The following is a 26,715-nucleotide window of genomic DNA, read 5'->3' as shown; positions in this document are numbered from 1 at the left end:
CTGCTTGCATTACTCTTTCCAACAGCACAGCACAACTGTATTCAGAAAACAAAATCTGATAAACCTACTGCACACTTACTGCCAAGTACCAAAAAGCACCGGAAAAGCTAGCAACTAGATGTTGTGATCACCCTCTCTGTGCCAGACTCTCCCTGCATGAGCCTGGTAGGTGGAGTTTGGTTGTCAGAGAGATTCGGCTCACATGGACTGACTGGCTTTTATATCAGCTGATGGCAGTCAGCCATTTGCCCGCTTTCCTGTGCCTTGTTTTGGTTGTGTTTAGTTTCATTTCCCTTTTGGTCATGTAAAATAAACCTATTTTTAGTGAAAACTCATGTGTGGTCTCCCCTTATATGTATAGTCTTGAGCTGGGTTACAATCAACTAGTTCGTCCAGGATCAAATGAACCATTTTGGTAAGAAATTGAGCCTCTGTGATAATTTGGCCCACTTTTGTTTTGCTATCTCCTGTGGGTTAGGGTTAGGGTCTGGACTTTATCAGTTTGGGGGGTATCATAGATGAGCTTTGTCTTCTTTCGGAGGAGAGCAAATTTCTAGTTCTTTACCCTTTTTTTGTCTTGAGTTGTGGTTGAAATTTGGTAAATGCTTGTGTATTGTGCATATTGGTGTATGGTGTTCATCATGGTACTAACGTTTTTCTTAATAGGTTATGGCAAGCCCCCAGGAACCACTAGGCTTCAAAGCCAAAATTGACATAGTATCCAAACTGTGGAACATCTGGGTCTGGAAGAGCCAAAAATGTTTTTTCCCCACACACACAATCATGGGAAACGGGCCAGCTATAAAATAGTGGATACCTGAAATAGTGGACTCATTTCAGTGTTTGGTCCATTCAAACCAATCACATTTCAAAAGTCTAGATGAGCTGCATGGTTGAATAGTTGTACCCCCATACAAGTTAGCTAGAGAGCTAAACTGGGAGTTAGCTGTCTCAGCTAGCTGAAGTCTCCAGTGCACATACTCTATAGGTGCATGAGACCCATAGATGGTGTGCAGTATGTTTTCATATGGATATGTTTTTAACAGCAGGAAGTGGCTTTTTTGGTTTCATGTGCCACTGAGCAACTTTAATTAATGGGGCCCCACCTCTGACACTGTATCCAGTCTTCACATCCATTGGTTTTGGTAGTAATAAGCTCTAGCAGTGAGTTTGCTGCAGCTTTATTAAAGTGGCAGTGAAAGTGGGTAGAACTATATGCTCCCATACATGGCTTTATGGGGGTAACTGCATAGCTGGTTCTTATGGTACTCATTGGTTGACAGTGGATACATACCCAGATGATACAGTGCGACAAGTTTCTCTAGAATACCTTGTTGTTTGTACTCCAGAAAACATGCAGGCTAAAGAGTGGCGTAATGTCACCACAACTGATTTGGACGAAAGCCAACAACAAAATAAACACAAGATAATTCCTGATTTAACATTAGTGATGAGGTCAAAGTCCTTTGGCTAGTAGTAAGAAGTAAGCACTGTGCTCATAAAAAGTCCCCTTCTGATCTCTTCTGTTCTCAATTTGTCGAATTTGTGGCACAATCATCTTGTTTGTTAGGACACCCATAGTGCCCTCTTGCCCTGGATGAGTTGTAATGTCATTTCCCATCAGAAAATGGTGCATATCTGTGTCTGATAATGATTCACCCAGACATCAATATGTGCTTAACCTGCTGTCCTTGTCAAACTTCAAAAGCAGTACATCATTAGTAGAAAACACTGAAAGAAGACAGACACACCTCTATTCCTGTCATCCTGTCAAAGCTTTGAACTAATGGAAAATATACAAGAGGAATACATCAAACGTGCAAAATGCGCAAGGAAGAATCAAACAATGAAGTTCCATGGAGGGCTTTAACTATACTGTAACTTGAAGTGTTAACATAATGATAACAACTGTGTATAAAGTATAAGCAACATAGCTGTTGACCTATTTGGCTTGCAATAACTCAATTGAAGAATCAATGAACAGCCTTGATGAATATTAAACCATAATAGGGTTTAATTGTGTATAATTTGTTCAATTCAATTCAATTTTCAGTACTATTTTATTTTATTTATATAGCGCCAAATCACAACAAGAGTTATCTCAAGGCACTTTTCACATAGAGCAGGTCTAGACCATAGTCTTTAATTCAATTTAAAGAGACCCCAGACTCCCCCATGAGCAAGCACTTGGCAACAGTAGGGAAAAAGTTCCCCTTTAACGGGAAGAAACCTAAAGCAGAACCGTGCTCTTGGTGGGAAACCATCTGCCTTGAGCAGTTCAGTTTAGAGGGAATAAAGGAAGTTCAGTAGTCAATTGTAGTGCAACTGTTAATGAGTGTGTACGAGAAATGATTTATGTAAGAATGTTTATTAAATGACTCAAAACTGAAAAGGGAAGTGTAAGGTGTGGTGGAACTGTGTGCGTGACTTGTGCCCGGATACAAATTAAGGAAATCATTTTGCGTGCACACAGATGGCCAAAATGCTGACTGGACACGGCGATTAGGCAATGTCACATTATGAACTTTCATTATCAAACTGTATTTTCTTTTGAGGATAACACTACAATGACCCTGCAGTCTAGCACATAACATCTCAGGAGGCACCATTGCACAAATGCAAACGAACGATTTTGAAAAGTGAACAAAAGTGAAAAATATATTTTAGAAAACAAATTTGCACCGTGAATGTGCAACCTGAAACAAATGAACAAGAACTGAGGAAAACATTTGTTTATATAAAAAACAACTACATTCCAATGCAATCCAAGTTGCAAGTTTATTTGTCAGGGACAGTACTTACAGTATTGATCAACAGAAGCAAAAAAAATCCAAGCCAGAACAAAAATAACAAATAGAATAAAATAATAATAACAATGGTGCCATGTAGAATTCATGTGCACATATTTATTATGTTGACATGATAAATAAGTACGAAATATAAAACATATATGCAAAGTAAATTCATGCAATGAAAGTGGTGACTCTGTTACCAGTTATTTCACATTTTCCTTCAGAACAATTTTTAATCATGACTCCAAATCCAATAATTATATTAACAAATTCCTGTTGCTCTCAATATACATTTTTACAGGGAGTATGTTATTACATAACAGGAACTGAATCTAACTACTCCCCCAAACTTCAAGATTTACAGTTTCACAAGAGGAAATGTTTATCATTCCCTGTCTCAAGGAGTCCTTAGACAATAAGCTATGGGAGACAGGAGCTGCTTCTGTGAATAGTCTGCATCAGACCATTTTGTAAGGTAAGAAATTAAAGCCAAATAATCAAATTCAGAGTAGAAAATGTCAAAAATACAAAGAAGGATTGGCCATTTTCAATGCAATAGTTAACAGATTTAAGATGGAAATAATAAAATTATGTTTGAAAAAATGCTGGAATTAAAGTAGAAATGAGGATGCAGCGAACACATAATTTTGTATATACTCCAAATTAAAGCGCATATATATATAGATATATCTATGATTTAATATATATATATATATATAGATATATCTATGATTTAATATATATATATATATAGATATATCTATGATTTAATATATATATATATATATAGATATATATATATATATATGCGCTTTAATTTGGAGTATATACAAAATTATGTGTTCGCTGCATCCTCATTTCTACTTTAATTCCAGCATTTTTTTAATATATATATATATGTATATGATTTAATGTACATTTTTTTTTGTATTTGCTTTCTTTCACCAAAGTGACTTGTTTATTTATGCTGCTTCAGTGAAAAAAAAAAAAAGGTGAAACCAGTACCAACTCAACAATGACCGAATGATAACCAGAGGAAGGTGGGGACAGTTGGGGTTTAGCATTGGGGGTTAGTGGTCAAATTCACCTCATGACATTTGCTCATAACAATCCTCCTTTTCATCTACACTTTCCTCTAATTGTTCTGCAGGTGATTTTTTAACATGTCAATAAACCACTGCTACTATCATGTACAAAAATGTTTTGTTAAATGCAGGTTTATTTTCCTATTGCATTTGATGGGGTTGTTCGAATGGTAATGCAGACATTGTGCAAAACCAAATGAAATCTCCTCTCATCCTCCGTCTTTAATGATTGATCAAAATGTCAACATGCGTCCAGTTTGCAGTCCAAGTCCAGGCAGTCTCTTTTATTTGTAACAATTACTGGATCTGTACATGGCTCTTATGCCCTTTGGATGTGTCAGCTATGAATAACTTTTCTTTGAATTGTATGTTTCGGTTCTTTTAACAGCTGCCCAGACGTATTGGATTCAACGGGTAAGAGGGCACCTTCACATTTTTTTTTGTTGAAAAATCTTTTCTTACTCGGCTAAAGACAGATGAGGCAACACAACTGAAAGGTGATAACATTTTGTGCAAAGAGTAACAATACCTATTTTTTCTGATTTACTGATTCCATGACAGGATTTGACCAACGTAGAAGACACAGCATGATCTACAATTCTGCCAAAATGCTACACTTGTGTTTTTATTTGTCAGTTGGTGAGTTTTTACTTAGTCATCTATTTGGCTGTCCAGTCCAGCAATGGAAATTGATTTGTTGCTCTCAGAGCTACAAGAAAAAACAAGATAAGTTTCCCACAACATATGTAATATTTTATATCTTACAGAGTATTGATCTATGATCAAAGTAGAAATTGGACAAGTATGTGTAATGTGTTTTGGAGCCTTCTAAAAATACATTTCTACATCTCAAGGAGCTGTACCAATTCATTCTTGGTACAGCAGTTATAGTATAGCTTTTATGAAATAAATTTTGCTAATTACAGCAGTGGCTGCTGTGTATTTACTGGACAATATTGCCTTAAAATAGTCATGCAAAGCTCTGGGGTTTCAAGCTTGCTTTATTCTTCATTTCTGTTTTAGGTCTACTGAGTCTATTGCTGCTTACAGGTCAGTAGCTTAAGTGTTGGCTGAAAATCTTCGTCTTGGTATTATCAAAAAAAGAAAAAGTTCATGGTGTTATGCATTTTTATTTGTCATTTCTAGAATGTGAAAAAATTAAGCTGGTTGGGCCTTCCCGATGCTCTGGTAGAGTGGAGGTCTACCACAGAGACAGCTGGGGAACGGTGTGTGATGATAACTGGAACATAGCCAGCGCCGAAGTGACGTGTCGAGAGTTAAAGTGTGGGACAGTTCTTGAGGCCAAAAAAAGTGCCTTCTTTGGAGAGGGAAAGGAAGATATCTGGTTAGATGATGTGGTGTGTTCTGGGTCTGAGTCTTCCATCCTCAACTGTCAGCACAGACCAATTGGAGAAAATAACTGTGGTCACAATGAAGATGCTGGTGTTGTCTGTTCAGGTAAGACTTACCTTAGTTATGTTTGCAGTACTACAGAGCTGTTTAAATTTGAGTCATTGTTATGCTATAACCTTAACTCATACAACTAAGCCTCATAAAACTATGTATTACAAGTTTTATATTAACAACAGAAATGTGGAACTGCCCAGAGAAATTGGGAAATACAACTGTGAAAAGAAGCAGCTGACAAAGCATTCATTTTTGCAAATGATCATATTTCATCTTATGTATAAGAACCTAAATATTGTGGTCAGTTAACAGTTTTGTAACTGGCATAAACTGATCACTACCTGTTGTGGCCCTGCTGTTGCAGCAGATGCACGTGAATGTCTGCTGCAAATGTAAAGTGCAAAGGGCATGAGGCACAGATAACCCAAAACTCAGCAGTCACCCACTGTACTTTATTTTAACAAACATACATTTCTGTGTGTCATTCCTATTGAAATTTCTATGCACATAATTTGCAGAATTTGTGAGGCTGGTCAATGGAAGCAACCGGTGTAGCGGCAGAGTGGAAGTCTACCATGAAGGCCACTGGAAAAAAGTGTGTAGAAATGACTGGCGTGAAGAGGACGCTGAGGTGCTCTGCCGAGAGATTAGCTGTGGCACCCCTGCCACTCAGTCTGGAGCACAATATTTTGGAGAGGGAAGTGACGTGGTTGGAATCAAAACTAACTGTTTTGGAAATGAGACCTCTCTTTCAGAATGCACACTTGAGGAAAACAAGCAAGGATGTGATGATGCTACTGTAATTTGTGCAAGTAAGTCATCCATGTGATCAAATTACTATATGAGTAATCATGATAAAAACTAACCTAGTTAGACTGTTTTTTGGAAGGCTTGTGAACAAACATGCTTTTAATTCTTCTTTTCAACCTGACAGACAATAAACCGATTCGACTGGTGAATGGGTCGAGTCGATGTTCTGGCCGAGTAGAAGTCTACCATGAGGGACAGTGGGGAACGGTTTGTGATGACAAATGGGGGATGCAGGAAGCAGCTGTTGCATGCCGAGAGATGAACTGTGGGGTGCCTCTGTCAGTCAAGTACAAGGCCTTCTTTGGCAGAGGTCAGGACCAGGTTTGGATGGACGATGTTGAGTGTACTGGTAATGAGAAGTCCCTTGCTGAATGCCCTCACAGAGGGTTTGGAGAACATGACTGTGACCACCATGAAGATGCTGGTATCATTTGTTCAGGTAAACAAATGCTGTACTATGTTGCTTTGCCAAAGCCCCACTCAGCAAAATCAGTTTTTGAATTGATTTAGGTTGGTCAAAAAATATGAAACCCCAATTTAGAGTGCTTGGAAAGTTAACGAGAAATGTGAAAAATTATGACTTTGTACCGAAAGAACCCAGAAGCTTCTTGAATTTTCAATTGGAAATTAACTTTATAAATATTTACATGTGTGTGAAGTGGTGATGCATAGCCATTTCTTGAAAGTGTCCAAGCTTTCCATGCATGTTTGCCCATGGTTCATCTACTGTATATTAATATAAAGAGATGAAATGTTCAATGATCTTGCAAAGCATTTACTAGCTAATACTAAGATTTCTTTGATAAACATTTCACCCAGGAAATTAACCCCCTGCCAGTAATGACTGACCATGTGAGAAAGCCCTGCATGTCACAATCATCCCTTTGCTGTTCCTCTTTTTGTGGTTGTACTTTGGTGATTTAGAAATACAATCTGTTCTCCTTACAACAAACCCTATCATCCTATGAAGTATGGTAAATTGTGGACTGTGGACTGTACTTCGCTGCACTTCACTGCACTTTTTTAGTCGTTATGATCACTCAGACAGTCTCATTCAGCCATTCACAACCTGCTCATCAGGAGGAAAGTAACCATTCATACACATTCACACACCATTGGCAGAGCAACAGGGAGTGTCTTGCCCAAAGACAAAACACCGACATGTGAAATGGAGGAGCCGGGAATTGGACTGCCAATCTTCCAATTGGTGAACGGCAGCTCTACCTCCTGAGCCACAGCCGCCCCTAAATTAAATATGTAATTAATGAGATATTGACGTTTTTCTTAAACATTTTTAATACTTGTCTTTTATTGCTTCCTTTCCAGAGACAATCAGATTGAGCAATGGGACTGACCGCTGCTCCGGTAGTTTGCAGGTCTTCCATGATAGCCAATGGGGAAGAATTTGTGAAAATAACTGGAGCCAGAAAGATACTGCGATGGTGTGTAGGGAACTTGCTTGTGGAGATCCTAAAAAAACCAGGGAAATTCCAGAATTTGGCAACAACAGTGGACTGAAAGGGTACACAAGCAGATGCTCCAGCAATGCGAGCTCAATCAACCAGTGCACACTTGACATAAACCAAGGGAGATGTAGAGGGGTTTCTATTGCATGTCAAGGTAAGACACAAAAGCAACAAGCATAGCATGTGATCATTACTAATAACTTTGTGTTTTATGCATTAAGTCTTTATATTTCTTGTTTACAAGTGGAAATTTTGGCCTCTGACACTAAATTAAAGCGGTCATCAAAAACAAATCCTCTTGGAGGCCCACCCAAAGTGTTGGATTGGCCATTCAACCCACTTATAGACATCACCCTTTTTGAAGATTAAGACTGGTGATATTCTATATTTTACTATTGTCAACAAACCCCATGAAAATATCAAAACTAATAGGCTACTTCCATTTTCCTACACTGTCTGTTCCCCCAAGACCATTCATTCCCCCTGTAGATGTACATTTTTAAAAATGTGTTACAAATATATATTTTCTTTTTTAAAGTAAATTCTGAAAATGGTTATAATCAATATTTTAATTATAACCAGACAATTATCATCCTACTCTTAAAGACCGTGTAAAGTGAATTCAGACATTTTCTTCTAAACATATTAAATAGGTCATACATGTATTTCTAAAGGTGTACTGTAAAAAGCATTTCAACCATTTATATTTGAATTGTGGAGCTAGGCTTCACAAACTGTGTTTCAAGATTTCTGTGTTCAGGATTTAGTGGGCGGGTTTAAAAATCACCGCTGCAGTGATTGGCATAAACCCGCCCCTGTTGCTGTAGAGGTATAAATACATTCAGCGCACACTACTACTACTACTACAGTCTACAAGTTAGCCAGTTAGCTGCAGAGTTAGCCGCTAGCTAGCCCCCAAGTTAGCAGCAGAAAGCTCTCAGACGTAGCGAACTCGGCAGGCACTCCCACAGCGTTTGGGAGCAGAGAAAGAGGCTGATTTTTACCCAACCTGAAGCCTAATTTCATATATTTGGCCATTTTTTTAATCATTCAAATTTGGCAGGGTGGTTAACACACTTTTCTGTGGTATATCAAACTCAGAACACATTTTTATTCTTACTTTACATGGACTTTAAACTCCCCTCCCATTTTTGCTTACGAAATGCAGCTGTTTTCAGTGTAAAAGTTCTAAAAACCCATTTTAGACCAAAAACGTGGCCAAAAAATATTACTGCAGCTTTAAAATAGCTGGCCACTGCAGTGTTAGGCAAACTTTACTCAAAGAGGGGCATATAGTGTATTTGTTGGGTACCACTTTCAGCTGCTGAATTTTTGAGTAGACCTAGTCATTGCAACAGGCCTGTGTGTGTTAGATTAACTCAAAATAATACAGTGCTCATGTTCATGGCAATGAATGCACATGTTATCCTGCGCAAAAATATAGCTTAAATTTTCAAAAGCCACAATGGATGTCTATGGCACAGTTATAAACTATATCAGGCTTTGGCTTCACAGATAATACAGTTTAAATGCGTGCATTGTTATATATTGTTTATATATATTTGTTTTGTTTTTTACATTATTACATTGTTAACTGACTAACAAGTTAAGTACATTTGCACTCTAAATACACCATAGTATTGTATTATTTGCCTTAATTATGAGTGAGAACCTGTCCTTAGGTAATCCACCATTGAGGCTTGCCAATGGCACTGACCGATGCTCTGGCAGAGTGGAGATTCTGCATGATGGCCAGTGGGGAACGGTGTGTGATGATGAGTGGGACATCAGAGATGCTCAGGTGGTGTGTAGAGCTATGGACTGTGGAACAGCACAGACATCCAAACCCAGTGCCTTCTTTGGTATGGGCCAAGGACCCATTTGGCTGGATGATGTTGACTGTATTGGTAATGAGACTTCCCTTTTGCACTGCCGGCGCCCTTCTTTTGGAGAAAATAATTGTGGCCATGGTGAAGATGCTGGCGTGATGTGTTCATGTAAGCAAGTCTATTTACTCTCTCATTTGTTTGATATCACCTCTCTTTGTTAGCATGTCACCATATTTAGGCTACTTGATTTCACACTGTCTTTTATGCTCACATTTATCTGGAGCTGATGTTTCAGACAAATTTTATTTAATCATTGTTAAGGATTAAAATATGATATTGCAGTTATTTTCACTACAGTATACCAATAAGAATGAACTAGTTATTACTCCACCAACATATTTTCTTTTGCTTTCTAGCTACCATTAGACTCATAAATGGGACTAACCAGTGCTCAGGTAGGGTGGAGGTCTACCATGGTGGCCATTGGGCGCCAGTACATAGTGCTAACTGGGGAATGAATGAAGCTACAGTGGTGTGCAGAGAGATGGATTGTGGAGATGCTGGTGGCGTCTCGGGATCATATGGTCAAGGCGAAGAAATAAGAGGGTATAAAATCAATTGCAATGGTAGAGAGACCTCTCTTACACAGTGCACACTGAGAGAATACGTGAAGACCAGCAATGATCATTTGGAAGATGCATCTGTTATATGTACAGGTAAGACTTAAAAGTTGAACTGAAATTGAAATTCTCTCCACTTTTTGTTTAAGAAAATTATGAACTACAATGATACTGCAGCCATACTTGTTTTTCAAAACACATCTGAGGGCTGGCATAAGGAGACTTTATATTGAGATAAGGGAGATTTTGCTGTGTCCAGATCTGGTGACAACAAATGACCAGACCCAAATCAATGAATAGTCCTGTAGCCTCATAATTCCACACAGAACTTAAATTCCTTATTTTAGGTAGTTACAGTTTTAACCAAATACATATGAAATTCAAAACAAACACCTAGGACAGTTTCTTTTGGAAATTGTTTTTATTTTAAGCTGGACTGCATGCCTATTCATGTATGCCTGCCATTTCCAGGTAATGCTAAGTTGTCTGGTGGGCACAATCGCTGTGTCGGAAGAGTGGAGTTTTTTGATCAAGGCCAGTGGGGGAATGTGTGTGGTGAATCCTGGGACATGAATGATGCAAACGTGGTGTGCAGACAGCTGGGCTGTGGGAGGGCTCATACAATCACCACCACGGATGCTTATGGCCTTGGCTCAGGAGAGACTGTGATTGATCGGATTGAATGCAATGGAATAGAGGCCACAATGAGTCAGTGTCAACGTGGACCATTCAGAGACAGAACATGCAACACCACCTCAGTTGCTGGTGTTGTCTGCACAGGTAAGATGACGTGAGCATAAAAGAATGACAGAAAATACAGTTTTGTTTGTTGTTGTTTAGTTATATTGCTCAAATTTCTTTGTATCCCCTTATGTCAATTCTAACCTTTTTTCACTGTTTTACCAAACTTGCTCTCACTGTGATGATTACATTGAGGCTTCTTAACTATCTTAATTCAATCCATTTAGTTAAAGATGAATTTAACTGAATCCATTTTATGAAAGATGGATTAAATTAAGAAGAAAAAAATGTTTGTTTCTTGTATTGTGCATACCAACAAACATATTAGTCAATATAAGACTTAATGTGCAGGAGTACATTGCTATTGTTACATGAACTTGTACACATGGTTAGAGATTAGTTTACCTTTGATTTAAAAAAAAGAGAGATTCAATTTCAAGCTTGTCAGCCTAGGCCACACACCTGAGATGATCTACTATCTACTATCTACTATATCTGTGACTGCATTCAAATTAATATGCAGTGTCTAATCATTTTAGTTTATTTGACTTCACAGGAAGCTTGGAGGCCCGGTTGGATAATGGTAATGACGAGTGCAATGGCAGAGTAGAGGTTCGTCATGGTGAGACATGGCAAACTGTGTGTGACACAGACTGGACCCTGAATAAAGCTGAGATGGTGTGTCAGCTTCTGGAGTGTGGACGTGCTATTAACAATCCCGGTGGTGCTCATTTTGGCCAAGGCCGTGGGACAGTAGTGGCGGCTAGTGATTCATGTTTCTCCAACGTCTCATCTATTCAGCAATGCTCAGTCCAAGGTTTCAGAACAGCAGGTTGTGGGCATGAACATGATGCTGGTGTTGTCTGTGCAGGTAAAGCTTTTTATAAATGCAATTGGACGAATAATATACTTTTAACAAACAATATTACCAATTAAATACTTTGGAATAGTAAGTTTTGAATGCAAAATGCTTAATATTTAATTTACGCGACAAAGGGACATTACATCCCAGTCATATTCTAAATCATTATTTTTCTGTAAGTCACCAAATTTTCCCTTTTTGATGTTGAAATTGGATTATGATGCAATGTTGAGGACAAGCAGTATCTTATGTGTAAAATGGATTTACCCAAAATGTTGTGGGTATTAGTGTCATTTATGTCTATTAATTAATATGTTTACCATTAAGAAATAGGTATTAATGCAAGTGCAATTTTATATCATGTTATTGTGTTCTCACTTTATTTGTTTTCAATTGCAGCCCAGATTCGCTTGGTCAGCGGCTCAAATGAGTGTTCGGGTAGAGTTGAGGTTCTCTATAAAGGCCAGTGGGGAACTGTATGTGATGATGAATGGGAATTAAGTAATGCCGATGTGGTATGTAGACAGCTTGGCTGCGGTCATGCAGTTGCCGCTCCTACAAGTGCCCACTTTGGTAGGGGTAGTGGACCCATATGGCTGGATAATGTGGCCTGTTCAGGCCAAGAGCCTGCTCTCACACGCTGTACACATGCTGGTTTTGGAGAAAATAACTGCGGGCATGGTGAAGATGCTGGCGTTATCTGTTTAGGTAAGAGGCTTGGCTCATTTTAAATCTACAAATTATTAATTTAACAACAAACTTGCTACAACCTGTTGCTACAATCTGTTTTAGGTGCTTTAGAGAAGCCCCAAATCACGCTGAGTCCTTCTCCAGAGGTAACCTGGGGTGAAAGAGTCGAAATCACCTGTACTGTACTAACACAGCACTTGGGTGGGAAATTTATCTTAAGAAAGAACGGCGAATCATTTAAAATGGAAAAATTCACGGAAAATGAAGCTGTGACCTTTGCCTTACCTAGAGTGGACTTCAACCATAGAGGGTCATACTTCTGTGAATATCAAAAGAAATTGCCAAATCAAATCATCTATTATCCTCAAGGAAATATAGCCGAGCTTTCTGTCACAGGTAATATTTTGTGCTTTGTTTGTCTGGTTGAACATGATTGACCGTTTGCTAAGCCATGCTCTGCCCCCGCCCTCCACTTAGTTGCTGTTGCTACTCAAGGTTTCTATTCTCATACAACACACATGCAGTTTACAATAATAACAGTCACAGATTTGCCCCATTACATTTTTTGTCAATTTTGAATTTTGCCATTTCTTGATTTTAGACAGAGGAAGACAAACGTAGTTTCTCATTTCTAGCTGAAGACTATCAGTTCTGCTAGCTGAAATATTAATACTGTTGTAACTAACACTAAGGAATTAAGCTAGTATTAGCTACAGCTTCATGCATTGGTTGGCCTTTTTAAAGTTTCTAGCTGACTCATTTAAAACAATTATCTTAAAAAGGCTTTTAAATAGGCACTTCTTTGCTACATACATGATTAAAGACTGGGGCTAAATCTGCAAGTCTGAGGCAAACACTCAGCATCCTCAACAGCTGATGACCCATACACAAAACATGTAACGCTAAATAAGCTTTCGAGCCAGACATGCTAATGATTGCATTTTATGTTAGAGCAAACTGATACATTGCTTAATCTATTCCTTACACTTTTGCTGTTGTGTTTTTGGTAGGGGTGTGACGATACACTCAGCTCACGAGACGAGACGACACGAGACGAGATATTGGGTTCACGAGATCGAGACGAGACGAGAGTTTAACTATATTTTTAAGAAAACTTCAATGAGGAGATACATGACTGTTCTTTGAAATTCACAAAATGGAAATTGAATTGAAATGTTTTAACTAATCATCTTGTAATGAATCACTTTAGTTCTACTTTCTAAATATATAATTATCATATGCAGTATGCAGCACTGTAAAAGGTTTCCCCATATAGATATTTTATAGATGGATCATTTTGGTATTTATGGAAATAACAACCATAAATACAAAAGTTACATACAATCACAAATACTAAAAAGTAAATTATAAAGAGTAGAAACAATTCTAATATATAAATATAAATTAAATAAAGAATCCAATTAAAACAAATTATAACATATTGCGAATAAAACAACACAGAACTAAAAGTATATTGCACAAATCCTGTATCACATAAATACACAAGTAGAACAACATATAAATTGTGTTATAATCTATATACAGTCTATGGTTATAATTTGGTAGTGTTACTCATTTTACTTTTGACATCACAGGTTTTAGCCTTCCACAGCTGTGCTAGATTCCCTGCTCCTCCTACCCCAGGCTCTCAGTGTAGAGACCTGAGGTTAACCTGCTCCTCTCCTCATCTCATACTTCTGACTGAGATCTTCTCAGCAGGTAGAAACTGTAACAAGGTTAATGATCCAAACGTGACTTTAGAAAAAGAAGACATAACGAGCGAATGAGAGATAGAAAACCGATCGTCTTTTTTTCTTTTTGGTGCGCCACTTAATTATAGCTTCGCGAGACAAAATTCACCTCGACGAGAAATATCGCCGCGTTTTCGTCTCGCGAGATCTCGTCACACCCCTAGTTTTTGGTTTTGGAAAGACTTTAAAAAAAGACACAACCGTCAAAGCTCTTAACTGTCTTGCCTAGTTACAGTTGCTAAGCCAAGATTGGACTTTTGCTGTTTGGGGGAGAGTTTTAGCAAACTGTCAATTGTTGAAAATTTAATTGTATAAAATTTTAAACATTTTTTATGTCAGTAGTTAGTAACATTCTATCTTTATTCCTCAGTGAAAATAGAGGTACCCAGCATCTCGTTGACATCTCCTCATGCAATGGTGGTCTATCGCCCTGATAAAATATCAGTCGCCGAGGGCAGCAGCTTTTCCATCACTTGCTCTATTCATTCCAAATATCGTGATGGTTTCTTCTTTCTGACAAAGTCTAACAAGAATGCCAGTGAAGTCAAGCCAGCGTTTGGCCACTCTGTCTTCTATTTGGCATACTTTGACTTCCCTGCTATAGAGTATGACCAACAAGGAGATTATAGCTGTGTCTACGGTGTTAACATTTCCTCGATGACCTTCAGCTCCACTCCCTCAAAGTCACTCCTAGTCACTGTTGTTAGCGGTAAGACCATAAGTGCCCTGATTTCATTTTGTATTTCTGCATTGGTTATGGCTATTTCTCTCCCTTGCTAATACACAATGTCTTGATCCCTACAGCGTCCTCATCCACTTCAGTCGCCGTAGGAGTTGTGGTTGGTCTGCTGTTGTTACTTCTGCTGGTTATAGGTTATGTGGTCTGGAGAAGGAGATTACATGTTTCTGGTAATTGGCAAACTTATATCAATATTTTTACATGGAAAGTGGAAAAAATGCATATGTGACAGGCTGTGCTTGTAGTGATGAACCCATGGGTAATTATTACTGTATGAGACTGTCCCCCAAAGAGAAACGACAATATCAGTCATTGATGCAAGTTCCCCAAAAACATAAATGTATTTATGTTCAAATGACCATAGTAATTATGATGGGAGCAAAAGAGGAAGTCAGATGAACTTACTATGTAGTGACGTTGGCATGGTTAGATGGGTCAATAGCATATCAGACTGTAAGGTGGAAGATACCTTGTGGTTTCCCATTTCCAATTTGCCTGTTTGTTAGATCGTTACAGCTTGTTATGCTGCCTGCAAGTCAGTTTTAAAGTCCCACAGGCCTAGTTACTCAAGATTTCAACTTGTTTTATCTTGACAGATCTTAAAGGCCCAAAAAATATATTTTATACATATTTATTATTAGTAGTAGTATTAAAATATATGTATTATTACTATGAGAGAGGGAATCCTACATGAAAACAGTTTAGGACAGTTTTGGTTATTTCACATGACAGATGATTTCTGCATCTTTGTGCTCCTCTCTCATGTTCAAAGCGAATCGGGCTTAGTTGGACAATGGTGACGCCACGTACTTCAGTACACTAATCAGTGTTTAACAACACTTCAGAATCAGAATCTGATGACAGTTGTTAGGTTGACTGGTCACTGCTACTCAAATCTTATCAAACCACACCCACTCAGTCCAGATGAAGCAGAGTAAATGAGTCACTTGCTTGCTGCTTATGTAGTCATAAATATATAATGTTATGAAGAAATAAGATTTCCGGTGACATTAAATGAATGACTCTTGTGATGTTATGCTCACCTTGCAGCAACCATGGTTCAGTTCAGTAACAGGTTTGGAGGAGCAGTCCGACAAGGTATGGAAGACAAAGGCAATGGAGCTCTTGATGGAAGGTAAGAAAAAAAAATGGAGAACATTGCTGACGTTATCTGCTGACATTTGCATATTAGGTTTGAGCTCAATCCACTTGAAAAACATCCCAGTGGTTACAATTGTCAATTCCTTATCTCCCTCAGGAACCGCAACACCCAAGTGAATGAGCGTGCAGAAAGTCAGATTTCAGAGGACAAGATTGCTGATATCGACTCGGATAATGCTGTTGAAAGGGCCCCTGAAGACCTGGTTGGGAGAGTGTGTTACGAGCTTGAACCACTCGTTCTCTCGTGATATAAAAATGACCCAAGGAATTCCTTCATGTGATTTCATTAAAGAATAATGTAAAACCATGCTGAAAAGGTAGTAAACGTCTGCATTACTACAGCAAGATGAGAACCACTGGAGGCCAGCAAAAATAAGATTCTCAGCTGGTGTTAAGTTGCTCTCTAAGGTAGACCATAGGAGCAATACAGATGTGTATGTTTTTTCACCTCTTTTTAAGTAAACCAATAATTCACAAATCTAGCAACTTCATATTTCCTTAGATAGATGCTGTTGTTTTTAGTTGCTTTAAAAGATTTATAAGAGAAACTTTGCAAACATTTAAAATGAGATTTTAAATATAACATATACAGTGTGATGCTTGTGTAAACAGACTATTTCTCTTGTTAAAGTTAGATTAGTTTCATACTCTTTTAAGTGTTCTGAAGGTTACCTGTGGTGTATTTTCTGTGAAATCCTGCCAATCAAAAAGCTAATTCTGCAGATCAAGAGAGCACATTTGCTTTGCCTTTTACAATGTCTTTATATTGCATAATAATTTGCTTGTTTTCAGTGTATATAAATACTGATCAATAAATCTGAATTTCTGACAACACACTTTTTCACTGGCCAGAGTTATTTGAATGTTTTTGTAAAATTACTAATATGATAATATATTATATACAATTAAATGCTCTATATAGATTAGGTGGTTAATATCATCAGATACACAGCGAGATACAGCAGATTACTTAAACACACTTATATATTTAATTAACAAATGTCTTACATGGTCACAAGATATTCTACTTGATTGTATGTGTTATATAATGACATATAATGGTTTTCAAAAACAACAATATCACAAGTCAAAGTCTTGCATTCAAAATGACTAAAGTACAAAATTATTTTTTGTGCAGGAAGAATGTGTCATACTTTATAATGCATTATTGGATTATTTATGTGTAAACAGATTTTTTAAATCTGTAAATTGCCTACTAACTGTAACTGTCAGCTTTATGTAATGAAGTAAACAGTACTGCTGAAATGTTGAGTAGAAATATAGATTAGCATAAACTGGAAATGGAGTAAGCAGTAGTAAGCAATAGTAGCAAATGCAGTAGTGGTAGTGTGTGTGTGTGTGTGTGTGTGTGTGTGTGTGTGTGTGTGTGTGTGTGTGGCTGTGTGGCTGTGTGTATATGTGTGTGTGTGCGTTTGTGCTTTAACAATCAAAGCCGACAGGCTACAACTGGAATGACAGTGAGTCAAGTGGGTGTGCCCATGCAGGCAGGTAAGCCGTGTTCAAACCTGCTCACCTTGTCTGATGTCTCAGCAAACCAGCACCACATACCTGCATTTTGGATACTGGAGCATTCTCTGTTTTGCCACTTCGCTCTACACTTCTCTCAAAAAGCCTGTATATGTGTATCTAGATTAGATTGTTATTGTTAAAATAGCAGATATGACAGTCAAAGTGTTTTTCAGCAGTGTGAGTGGTTCTCTAGAGGTACAGTATGCTGTCTTTATTATTTTACCTATACGCATATTGATACTTTAACATATTGGTAAGACTGAACAACATGTTATGTGGGATGTTGAATTAAGTACGTCATACTCAGTGAGTAACAGTGGGTAGATATTTTCTATTTTATTTATGTAACAAACAAATTGTAGCTGCTCAGTACAGACAGTGAAATGAACGTTACTTGCAACTGCATAAGTCGAACGGCTGGACTTTCACATTTTTGCAAACTATCAACTGGTGAAAATCTCTCCTCCAGATGAAGAAAAATCAGGAACGAATCTTTTCGATCCTGACTTCCAAGAAGATCCCCTTCGAGGCTGTGGATATTTCTCAGAATTCTGAAGACAAGGATTTAATGAGGAAGAGGGCAGGGAACCCGACTGCACTGCCACCTCAAATATGCAATGGGGACGTATACTGTGGGGTAAGCCTCACACAATAACCTGCAAAATGAATGATAATATATCATGACAATATACTAACTAAGTAATTAAGTTAGGATTTCATGTAAATCATTTACATGCTTGCAGCATTTCTAGCATGGGAACAAGCCATTTGCTAGACTAGGGCGTAGACACAGTGATTAAATCAATATTTACAGTATATTATACCACCCAAAAGTTTGTACACACACACACACACACACACACACACACACACACACACACACACACACACAGACGTCAGAGGTACATGCATAAGAGTGCACAGCCATACTCTGACTTTCTGACACACACAAGTAGGTATGCTGGAACACACCCTAGTCCCTCCTCCAACAACACACACACACACACACACACACACACACACACACACACACACACACACACACTAGATTGCGTCTGCAGGGTTTTGTCATTTCAGCTTGCCTTAAATCCATTCCTTCCAAAACATCTCTAAAGAGGTATACGTTTTCACAGTTGTTATAGGTTTTAGCTGTATGTACATACTGTACATATGCTTATTTATAATAGGCTAGGAAAGGCAAGGCAGCTTTATTTATATAACACATTTCATACCCAGGGGCAACTCAATGTGCTTTACATAAAACAAACATTTAACAGTAAGAACTGGAAACAAAAAAACATGCAATTTGGAAAACAAAAATAAAACCCAATAATAGTAAAAATATGGAAACATTAAAACATTCAATTAAGAACAAAAAAACCCACTAATAAAAAACAACCAAAACAAAGTACAGAAAAATTGAAAGAGAGATAAATCAAATAAAAACTAGACCAGAATAGAGCATTAAATATATATTTGCAGCATGTATTAATACTGTGCAAAATACATGCAATAACACCAGGAAGGCATCTGAATGGTGCCAAATGTATTCTGTAGCATGACAATGACTCCAAACATACAGGCAGAGTCATAAAGAACTACCTTTAAGACAGAGGATTATATGGTACCCACATCATCATCGATTCAGTATGGGATTACATGAAGAGATAGAAGCAGCTGAGACAGAAGAACTGTGACAAGTTCTCCAAGATGCTTGAAACATCCTAACAGTGTGCAAATGTACCAAGGAGAGCTGGCAAAGTGTGATGACACCAAATATTGATCTGATTTAACTTTCTTCTGTAAGCTGAAGTTTGTATGAAGTTAATTGATAGAAAAAAAATTCAAGGAATTACTTTTGGAAGCAACTCACTTTACTTTTAACACCTAAAACCTCTGCACAGTACTGTTTATACAGTATGGCTTTAGGGATAAAATTGAAGACTACTGATGTTCCCATCAGACTCAGCTGCACTTTGTATTTAGTGCTAATTAGCGAATGTAACCATGCTAACGCACTACACTGAGTAGTGGTAAAAAAATAACTGCATGATAACATTGTCTTTGTGATCATGTGATCTCATTATCACTGTGCCTAAAGGCAGACTAGTTCATGTGTCTTCTTAACATGAAAGGTGAATGTTATAGCTGTTTCAAACAGCCACACTCAAAGGTGGGGTGAAAATTACAACCTTGAGAAATGCAAGACGCGATTATCACTTAACGCACGCTGTTCCGTCTACGGAACGGGACGGATGTTAGGAGGTAGCCACAAGTTCTTCTGAATGTTTTAAACAGCAACCCTTAAACATATATATTCATGCCGTACATCGTTGGAAAGCTTAGATTGTCCTGATTCATTCAAGACCACTCACGACTTATATGGTTGCTCACAGCCGTAATAGTATTAGCGATTAGCTTGACTAGCCACTCAGCTAAGTAAGAAAAGCTATAATGCCTACATACCTTCAAAGTCTTCCCTTTATCCACAACGATCATCTTATGACTCAGGACTTTCTGTACAGCTCGCCAAGTATCCATTCTTGTGAAATATGAAATCCGTTTCCATAAAACCGGAATACTTTCCTCAATATGTCCATGTATTTAGTCCAACACGTAATGTAATAACACAAATAACAAACCATATACGGTCCGTTTACATCATTTCCTGACCTGCGCGTCCATCTCAGACTACACGTGACTAGATGTTTACGACCGTGAGCCTCTTCTGCTTCTGACGACACCACACACAAGCCAATCGGTGTTTAGGTTTTAGGCAGTACATGTCTCCAAAGCCAATGAGGACATGTGACCGACAACAATGTCTTCTGTCTTTCTGTCTTTATGTGTTCCCTCCACCCTAATCCCCAAAATCCATGAACACTTTTCTTTTTTTCAGGACTTTGCTGCGTTTGAAAATGCAATTGAGATGGAACAATTGGAGGATTTTCTCAAAATCTGAAAGGTCCAGCCAGCTACGGACTGCTGACTGAAACCCATCGCCATGTTCACTGCATCATCTGCATATCAATTCTAAATCTATAAAATACTTATGCTTTATTCATTTTTGATGAAGAATGCTCAAAACTAGACTTTAATTTTCCTTGTGAAGTGTAAACGTTTTTATAGCCTTCCTTTCAGGGGAAGACATGTTGGTGTTCGGTGTCTGAAAAAGTTTGTATAATTAAAATAAAAACTCTTAAAACTGTTTGAACTCTGTGTGTTGCTGTTATAATCTACTCTAATGTAAACACAATAATGTAATCATAATTTCTACAATGAACAAAATTATCATATTTCTCAATACTTTTTATCACAAGGCAGAATTATTTATGGGATTGGTTGTCAACTCATTCAGACCAAAGCAGCCATGACATACCTGGCTCAGCCCTGTTTAACTTGATTGACAACCAAATATTTTTTTTTAAATGAAAACCACTTGAATTAAAAAATGACCTGAGATAAACTTTTATTATGAAAACAGGCAGTATTAATCTGTTTTTCAAATGTATTGGATTTCAGGGTTAGATTGAATGTTTTTATTATTATTATTATATCTGTTAACAAAATACTTACGTGTTATTTTACAGCATTATTTTACATTTTTCCTGACAAAATATTATCTTAATACCTACATTCTCAGTTATTGGTCACAATGTGATTCCAAATAGGACACAAAATTTATAAAAATGCACCTTGATGTTCAGCTGAAGCTAATTTGAACAATAAATGATTGAGACCTGTAACTCTTTGATTAACTGTAACTTTGCATATAACAGGCATACACATTGTTTTAGGACTTGTTGCAATATCCTGTGCAAATTGTGATCCCACTATATTACACAATGTATAGGAATATTATTTGTAGTAATTAATCAGTTATTTTAACAAAGCTCAGTTACAAAATGCAAATAGCAATGAAGCTCAAAAATGTATCTATTGAAGAAGAGGTATTTTTTACATAATAGCAAATGGGAAAGATTATCTCCATAAGAAAGGACCTGGGTAGATGTATTGTTGATAATAATGACTCTGATTTGACTTCATGCCTGGGAACGTTTTATATGGTTTCAATAAATATAATGGCAATAAAATAAAACAATATCATACTAATAACCTAATCATTCTTTTAGCAAAATGTCACTTATATTTGAAAATGAAGCCAAGCAAAGCAGCAAAACTGTTCTTCTCTTCCAAAAACAAGAAGGCTACCAAAACAATAAGTTTGTGGCCCTCCTTTATGAATGAACAATGTCCTCTGGTTTGTAAATGTTTACTGTCCTCTGGTATCTTATTTATCTTGTTTATTTCATTGTGATTGACTGACATCATTTCATTATTTTCTGTATTAAAATTGTGTATATTAAAGAAACAAATGAAAGGCTATAAAAAGCAACACAGGACTCCTAATTCTCAATGCATGCTTTATATAGATTCCATTGAGTTTATGAGTAACAAATGTACCAACAAACATATCAGAAAATGTTTTAACAACAAGTAACACCACATCGAATTTTTTTCTGGAATTCTCACTTTAAAGACATAAGCTAGCTTGGGGCTGTCTTGTTCCTTTTACATTTTTAATATCGAACAAAATCACAGAACTTGCCTACATCTAAAAATATTACACAACATCTATCCTAATGGATGACATGTTTCTTTTACAAAACTGAAAAAGAGGATGGTATTCATTTATTTTGTAATTGCTCATTTTGTGTTGTATTTGGGAAGGATTTGGAGAGGTCTTCTTTTGTTTTTTAAATCAAAACCTCACATAATCTCTGTATTGAAAAAAAAGTATTATTTCCTGTTTTGTGTATAAAAATCTGTATTTGTAGCATTGTAAACCTTTTTACAATGCTAAGTAAGTTTCATATCCGCAAAGCAAGTAAGTTTCATATCCACAAAGCCAAAACACACATCAAAAACAACCCCACCATTTAAGTTATTTTTTAATTGAAATAAAATAGGCTACTATTTTGAGTCTCTGCAATATATAAAAAATTAGAAACGTTTATCAAAATCTATTCCGAATGTTTTAATTGAAGATGTCTGTCATGTTTTTTGTCTTGTTTATTTTTATTGTGATTGATTAAGGTCAATTAATTATTTTCTGTACTAAAATGTTGTAGGCTATATTACAGAACATAAAGAAAGAAAAAGAAACTATAACAGGCACAGCATTGGATGCCTCTTCAGGTTCTGATGGGGCCCTGTGGTATTAAAGCAATGTCGCGGGCTTATGACGTCCTCTTTACCCGCTGCCCCAGAGGAGGAAAGGGTGCGTTTTCCCTATCATCGTTACAATCAACTGGATTAATCAAACATCTTAACACTTAACTTCACTACAAAGAGCCATAAATGATGGATAATAACTCCTCTATCATATCTCTTCTTTATTGCAGAACTTTAAGTCCGCCATCCATCGCAAATCTACAATGGCCGAGGAAGGGTGAGCATACCGTTTCTGGGCTGACCGGAGCAGGCTTTTTTATATACATAATATACGTTCATGTTGTCAGAGTGACAGTAACTGGTGTGGTGATTATGTATAGTTTCAGGATAATGTTTTAAATGCGCTAACCGCTGGTTTCTCGCATTGTAGTGGCTAGTTTAGCTGCTGAGTTGTGTGATTTATAATTACACGAGGGGAGCAGAGCATTGTCGAGTTTATTCTTCGCTTGTTGAACCTTGTCCTAAAGTCTTACTATATGTGATATATCTGGAGACGTCAATGGCTACAATATCATTTCAGTATTGCCTGTAGTGTTACCAGTTTGACCCCAGCAGTGTGGTGGCTGACAGCACAGTACGCCACTTCAGCATGCTAATGTTCAAAACTTAAAGGAGAGGTTCACACATTTTCAAGTGTATGAAACTCCAGTCAGCTGCTCAAATGAACACTGTAAAGAGGTTTTTCCTTGTAATCATTCCTCCTGTGCTTACTTGCCTCATGTGCTTTTAGTGTAAGTGATGGAGGGCAGCAATCCAGTGTGTCTCCAGTCATTTTGTGCCACAATGCATTTAAAGGTTTATCTTAAGCTCATATGCAGCTTCAGCAGTCAGAGTGGAAATCTGCTACATGTAGAGGCTTTTAACCTGTGTTTCCCTGTTAAACTGTGGTGGAAGTATAGTAACAAAAAGAGGGACTTTAGCACTGAAAAGGTTATCATTGATAGATATCTGCTCTACTTAACTTATTTGGAGGTCTGAAGCTTCAGAAAACGTTTAAACACTGATCAAGGCTTCAGGTTATGACATCCATCACTTGCATTGCAATTGCACGATGATGGGATCTTTGAATGTTCAGTATGAACAGGAGGAATGATTTGGTTAAGATAAACCTGTTTCAATGTTTTTTTATGTGCCTGACTGTTTGAAAACAGACCTGAGAAATTGGTTAAGTAAGTTTAACATAACTAACCAGATTTAGAAAACAATGAGTTAAGTACATTTTCAAAGACATTTGCTATAATTTGATGGTATAGAAATGCACTGTAAAAGTGAAAACACAAGCAACACAGAACTCACAGATGGAGTCACTGAAAACTGCATCATCTAGTTAGGCTAATGGCTAGGTGTATCAATATATTGAGTGACACGTAAATTACAATCAATGTTAAAACTAAACTTTTCATCATTGATTTATGGTTGCCTTAGGCAACTCGTATTGCGACTCCTGTCTAATAGGATTCTTAGTCAATTAGTTTTTACATTAGCTTTTCTTGCAGGTATCAAGTTATGTCAACAAGCACCCAGTTTACTGCACCTAAATGTGACATGAATACCTTTCTTTTATGTGAGCTCTCCGGTGCTTGAATGATGATTTTTTTTCAGTCTTTTGTCGGATACCCCTTCACTCTACAATGAGTGAGATCCTCGCTCTGACAGACTGGAAGCTCTACCACTGTCAACTAGGTTGTCATGTCCTTTGTGCTTAATTTTTAAGTTCCCCCTGTCTTTACTGTCCATTTTTATCAGCATCGCTGCCGGAGGTGTGATGGATGTCAACACCGCTCTCCCTGAAGTGCTCAAGACCGCACTCATCCACGATGGTCTTGCCCGTGGTATCCGTGAGGCTGCTAAGGCCCTCGACAAGTACGTTTTTTTTTTTTTTTAAAGTGCATTACCCAATTTCTGTCTGAGATATGCCATCAGTTTTTGAAACTCGTTTATAGCCCCCTTTTTTACAGTGAGTTAACTGGGCGCTCTTTTGCAGGCGTCAGGCCCATCTCTGTGTCCTTGCAGCCAACTGCGACGAGCCCATGTACGTCAAGTTGGTGGAGGCCCTCTGCGCCGAGCATCAGATCAACCTGATCAAGGTAAGAACCTGCTAAAGGGCCAGCCTAAGGATCAGGTGGGGGTGGGCGTATGTTTTATCACCAGAGTTGACATTTAAAAAATGATTTGTATTAAGTTGTCAGGTGATAAATCAATACTTCTGATATTAACAGTGGAGTTGTGTACTGCTGTATCACTGATGATAGATTGGCTCCCTCTACTGAATACTGTGAGGATATTGCCACTGTTACCCAATTTCTGTCTGAGATACAGCCAAGAGTACTCACACTGCTGTGGTTTCATCTCTGTTCAAATATTTTAAAGCATTTGTGACATTCAAATACTTCCCCATGTTTACCAGAAGTAATTGGTAATGTGTCAATTACTTAAACATTATCAATGGATTCTTCAAAAGCCAGGATTTACATGACATGTTGTGTTCCAGCATTACCAACTGTCATTGTGTCCAGTAACAGTAGTTAAATATGGTACCTCTACAAGTCTGAACACACTAACTTTATTTCAGGTTGATGACAATAAGAAGCTCGGTGAGTGGGTTGGTCTCTGCAAGATCGACCGTGAGGGCAAACCCCGCAAGGTGGTGGGCTGCAGCTGCGTCGTGGTCAAGGTAAATAGATGCTATGTTACAGGGTTTTCAATGTCTACCATATTAGCGGGGAGAGGGTGTCAGTCTGCCTGTGATGGTCTTGATAGACAAGTTAAACAAGTGGCATTTGTTGGGTCAGGCTAGCTATGCCAGTCAAGTGCAGGTGCTGTGCTTTGTGCCATGCAGCTGTTGATTTTTCCACATCTGGCTAAATGACTGCCAGGGTACGAGCCCCGTCATCTACCTGTGTTGTCTGGGGTCCCTAAGAATGGCTACATAAAATAACAAATGACAGCAATCTCCATAAATTATGCATCCTAAACTCTGCTGTGTACTTACTGTTTGTTCAAATCCACAAAACTCTATTTTAAAGTGATGCTTCCACGCTGAATTTTCAAGAAATTATTGCACAGAACATCCAGAAAATTTCCACTTTTTAATGTTTTTGCCATATTTTTTTTTTTTCACTCAAAGCAGCATACATACAGTGGCTGCAATGATGTGTGGGAACAAGCAGATACAGAATGTATAATGTGATAAACAAGTTATCTCAGAGATTTGAGGGGAAGAGGTTAAGTGGTGTGTTTATTTATTTTATAGATGTATATACTGAAAAGGTCCTGAGGCATGTTTTTAGGGTAATTTAGAGCAGAGCCTGACTGATGCTGTGTTATTGAGGCTAGTATCAAAAATGCATGTTTTTAAAGTGTATGTCTGGTTAACTAGGATACATCATGACCAGAATATGTACTGATTCAGCCATTATACAGCTTGTGATGGGCAAACTGTCATAGCTGTCGAAACACTTTATTCCTAAATTGTCAACATAGCCGTACTTTACTGTGATTTTTAAAAATACTAGAACACATCTCATAAGCGTCACAGCAGTATTATCAGCCAGGCTCTAATTTTGAGCATTGTCATACTGGTTATCATCTCTAATCTGTCTGTCTGTCTACAGGACTATGGCAAGGAGTCTCAAGCCAAGGATGTGATTGAGGAGTACTTCAAAGCCAAGAAATGAGATGTCCAATAAAATGTGGAAATGGAAGCTGTTTCAAGTGTTTCTTTACCCTTTTTTGTGTTTTACTGACTAAGATAAAAGGAAGACTACAGAATTGTGGTCTTAAATCTCTGGCTGTATTTCCCTGTCAAACTTAAATTGAAGACGGTAATGAGTTATGCTCAGTATGAGCGGAGAATGATGCATGAAGCTCAAATTGTAGAGGTAAACTTTGGGATGTCTGATTACACACCTAAGAACTGGTTTGAGGTTCATGCTACAGTGTTGGGCATTTCTGATTTTTATCAAACCAGTTTATCACCATTGTCTTAAATATTATG

At 37.6% G+C, this 26,715-nt stretch overlaps 3 protein-coding genes and 2 non-coding genes across 5 annotated transcripts; all 5 read left to right on the top strand.

The window, feature by feature from the left end:
- The first annotated feature begins 4,137 nt into the window (after window positions 1-4,137).
- Window positions 4,138-16,787, top strand: LOC128377386 (deleted in malignant brain tumors 1 protein-like). The gene is made up of 17 exons (XM_053337332.1): window positions 4,138-4,291; window positions 4,439-4,516; window positions 4,901-4,927; window positions 5,024-5,335; window positions 5,803-6,096; window positions 6,219-6,533; window positions 7,421-7,714; window positions 9,243-9,557; window positions 9,806-10,105; window positions 10,481-10,789; window positions 11,307-11,621; window positions 12,012-12,320; window positions 12,405-12,698; window positions 14,424-14,762; window positions 14,858-14,962; window positions 15,843-15,927; window positions 16,051-16,787. The coding sequence occupies exons 2-17, from the start codon at window positions 4,465-4,467 to the stop codon at window positions 16,199-16,201; spliced, it is 3,816 nt and encodes a 1,271-aa protein (XP_053193307.1). The 5' UTR covers window positions 4,138-4,291; window positions 4,439-4,464; the 3' UTR covers window positions 16,202-16,787.
- A 199-nt stretch (window positions 16,788-16,986) lies between these two features.
- zgc:153284 (uncharacterized protein LOC751696 homolog) lies at window positions 16,987-20,536 on the top strand. Its single transcript, XM_053337339.1, has 2 exons — window positions 16,987-18,120; window positions 20,383-20,536. The coding sequence occupies exons 1-2, from the start codon at window positions 17,953-17,955 to the stop codon at window positions 20,443-20,445; spliced, it is 231 nt and encodes a 76-aa protein (XP_053193314.1). The 5' UTR covers window positions 16,987-17,952; the 3' UTR covers window positions 20,446-20,536.
- Window positions 20,537-22,778: 2,242 nt separating this feature from the next.
- On the top strand, window positions 22,779-26,422 carry rps12 (ribosomal protein S12). The gene is made up of 5 exons (XM_053337333.1): window positions 22,779-22,935; window positions 24,465-24,581; window positions 24,703-24,805; window positions 25,291-25,392; window positions 26,333-26,422. The coding sequence occupies exons 1-5, from the start codon at window positions 22,922-22,924 to the stop codon at window positions 26,393-26,395; spliced, it is 399 nt and encodes a 132-aa protein (XP_053193308.1). The 5' UTR covers window positions 22,779-22,921; the 3' UTR covers window positions 26,396-26,422.
- LOC128377633 (small nucleolar RNA SNORD101) lies at window positions 24,297-24,376 on the top strand. Its single transcript, XR_008323340.1, has one exon. It is a non-coding gene; the product is annotated as a small nucleolar RNA SNORD101 (small nucleolar RNA).
- Window positions 24,954-25,036, top strand: LOC128377636 (small nucleolar RNA SNORD100). Its single transcript, XR_008323343.1, has one exon. It is a non-coding gene; the product is annotated as a small nucleolar RNA SNORD100 (small nucleolar RNA).
- Window positions 26,423-26,715: the final 293 nt, after the last annotated feature.

Source organism: Scomber japonicus, chromosome 17, assembly GCF_027409825.1.
Source record: "Scomber japonicus isolate fScoJap1 chromosome 17, fScoJap1.pri, whole genome shotgun sequence".
NCBI classification, from domain to species: domain Eukaryota; kingdom Metazoa; phylum Chordata; class Actinopteri; order Scombriformes; family Scombridae; genus Scomber; species Scomber japonicus.
Note: the sequence above shows the minus strand (reverse complement) of the source record. Positions and strands in the feature narration are given on the sequence as shown.

What these genes read in the sequence shown, in the direction of transcription:
- zgc:153284 (XM_053337339.1), top strand. Translation starts at nt 17,953, where the DNA reads ATGAAGAAAAATCAGGAACGAATCTTTTCGATCCTGACTTCCAAGAAG. An exon ending in ATGGGGACGTATACTGTGGG is followed by an intron (nt 18,121 to 20,382) that starts GTAAGCCTCACA and finishes TCTTTTTTTCAG; the next exon opens with GACTTTGCTGCGTTTGAAAA.
- rps12 (XM_053337333.1), top strand. An exon ending in GCTGCTAAGGCCCTCGACAA is followed by an intron (nt 24,582 to 24,702) that starts GTACGTTTTTTT and finishes GCTCTTTTGCAG; the next exon opens with GCGTCAGGCCCATCTCTGTG. An exon ending in ATCAGATCAACCTGATCAAG is followed by an intron (nt 24,806 to 25,290) that starts GTAAGAACCTGC and finishes ACTTTATTTCAG; the next exon opens with GTTGATGACAATAAGAAGCT.
- LOC128377386 (XM_053337332.1), top strand. Translation starts at nt 4,465, where the DNA reads ATGATCTACAATTCTGCCAAAATGCTACACTTGTGTTTTTATTTGTCA. An exon ending in TGCTGGTGTTGTCTGTTCAG is followed by an intron (nt 5,336 to 5,802) that starts GTAAGACTTACC and finishes CATAATTTGCAG; the next exon opens with AATTTGTGAGGCTGGTCAAT. An exon ending in TGCTGGTATCATTTGTTCAG is followed by an intron (nt 6,534 to 7,420) that starts GTAAACAAATGC and finishes CTTCCTTTCCAG; the next exon opens with AGACAATCAGATTGAGCAAT.